At 42.0% G+C, this 1683-nt stretch overlaps 1 protein-coding gene across 1 annotated transcript; it reads right to left on the bottom strand.

The window, feature by feature from the left end:
• LOC109716862 (bZIP transcription factor 44-like) lies at positions 1-1237 on the bottom strand. The gene has a single exon (XM_020242465.1). The coding sequence runs from the start codon at positions 578-580 to the stop codon at positions 107-109; it is 474 nt and encodes a 157-aa protein (XP_020098054.1). The 5' UTR covers positions 581-1237; the 3' UTR covers positions 1-106.

Here is a 1683-nt window from a genome sequence, read left to right as displayed (position 1 = left end):
ATGCACCACCCATCACAAACACTACCACCACCACCACCACCACCACCCAAAAAAAAAAAAAGGAGAAAAAACAAATAGAGCTAGAGCTAGCTCCTTCCCTGATAACTCAACAATACTGTAACTGCACCATATCCTCAGAAGCCATGATCAGTGGCCTCATCATCATCACGTAGCTCTCATCACCACCATGAACACCACCAGCAGCAGCAGCAGCAGCAGCAGCATCGTTCATGCAGCACAAGATCTGATTCAGGGAGTGGAGCCTGCTGCTCAGCTCCATCGCCTGAGTCCTGAGGAGGGTGTTCTCGGCCTCCACCGCCAGCAGCTGCTGCGTGGTGAAGCTGACGGCCATGAGCACGTGGCCGTTCTCCTCCGTCAGGTGGCTCACCTGCGCCGCCAGCTCGTCCAGGTGCTTCTGCTTCCGCATGCGCGACCGCCGCGCCGACTCGCGGTTCGACTGCATCCTCTTCTGCTTCCTCCTCCTCATCACCGCTTGCAGATCCTCTCGATCGTCGGATCCTGAATTCTGTATAATCTGGGTGATCGACCCAGCTGTTGAAGCCCCACTAGAGGATCCCATGATAATATTTATATATTTTTATAATAATAATAGTAATAGTATATAATTGCTTGGGAAACTTATATAAGTAACTAAAGAAGTGTATATATATAGTATATAGGGAGGATGGATTGGGGAAGCAGTTTATGAGAAAACATAGAACCAGTAGAGGAAGACCACGGAGAAGGATTGAGCCATGTGGGTTCTGCGTCGAAGTGAGGAGTTGATTATGTAACCGGAGAGGAGGAGTTCACTTAGGAAAGGAGACATGAATTGAGAACATTAATTAGGAGATCGAGGAGCATATGCATGCATGCATGTGAGATCGAAGAAGAAATAAACCAACAAAAGGTGGGATTTTGGGAGGTTGGTGATGATCAAAATTTGATCTTGGGGTGTGGGTGGGGGGTGGGAGAGGAGGTGAAGAGAGAGTGGGGCTTTTTAAAGAATAAGCACAAGGGGGAGGAGGAGGAGGAGGGGGGAAAAGGAGAGGGGGTTCCCACCAGTGGAAGCAAAGGGTGGGGATTAGGAGAGGAATTGGATTCTGCTTCTGAGGTTCTGTGGTTTCTATGAAGGGAAAAGCTGATTGATTCCAAGAGATCACCCAAACCACAAAGAGGAAGAGGAAATGAGAGGTGAAGAAGAAGAAGAAGAAGAAAAAGAGAATGGCAGGAGGAGAAGTGGTGGGGGGGGAAGGGGAATGGATGGTAGAAGGGGGTGGAATATAGAAGGGTAAAAAGGATATATTTCTCTATAGAAAATGGGATTTGGAAATTAGAAAAATGTAATTAATGCTTTGTTATTCATGATGTGTTAATTTATAATGTGAACTTTGATATATTTAGGAGCATTATTTATTGAAAAAAATTAAGAGAGAGAGAGAAAAAAATAGAAATTAAGAAGAAGATGTTTGGGATTTTTTTACGTAGAGTATATAATTATTTTTTAAATTTTATATTAAATTAATTTATATATGATATATATCAGTATACTATTCAATCAGAAACTATATTATATATATAGTATATGAGTAATTTATTAGAATAATATTAATATATTTGCTTAATGAATGAAGCAGATAGCTTGCTATCTATTCCTATCAAAAAAAAAAAAAAATTATGAAT

Source organism: Ananas comosus, linkage group 10 (genome assembly GCF_001540865.1).
Source record: "Ananas comosus cultivar F153 linkage group 10, ASM154086v1, whole genome shotgun sequence".
NCBI lineage: Eukaryota > Viridiplantae > Streptophyta > Magnoliopsida > Poales > Bromeliaceae > Ananas > Ananas comosus.
Note: the sequence above shows the minus strand (reverse complement) of the source record. Positions and strands in the feature narration are given on the sequence as shown.

Coding starts and splice junctions, on each gene's coding strand:
- LOC109716862 (XM_020242465.1), bottom strand. CDS start 580: ATGGGATCCTCTAGTGGGGCTTCAACAGCTGGGTCGATCACCCAGATT.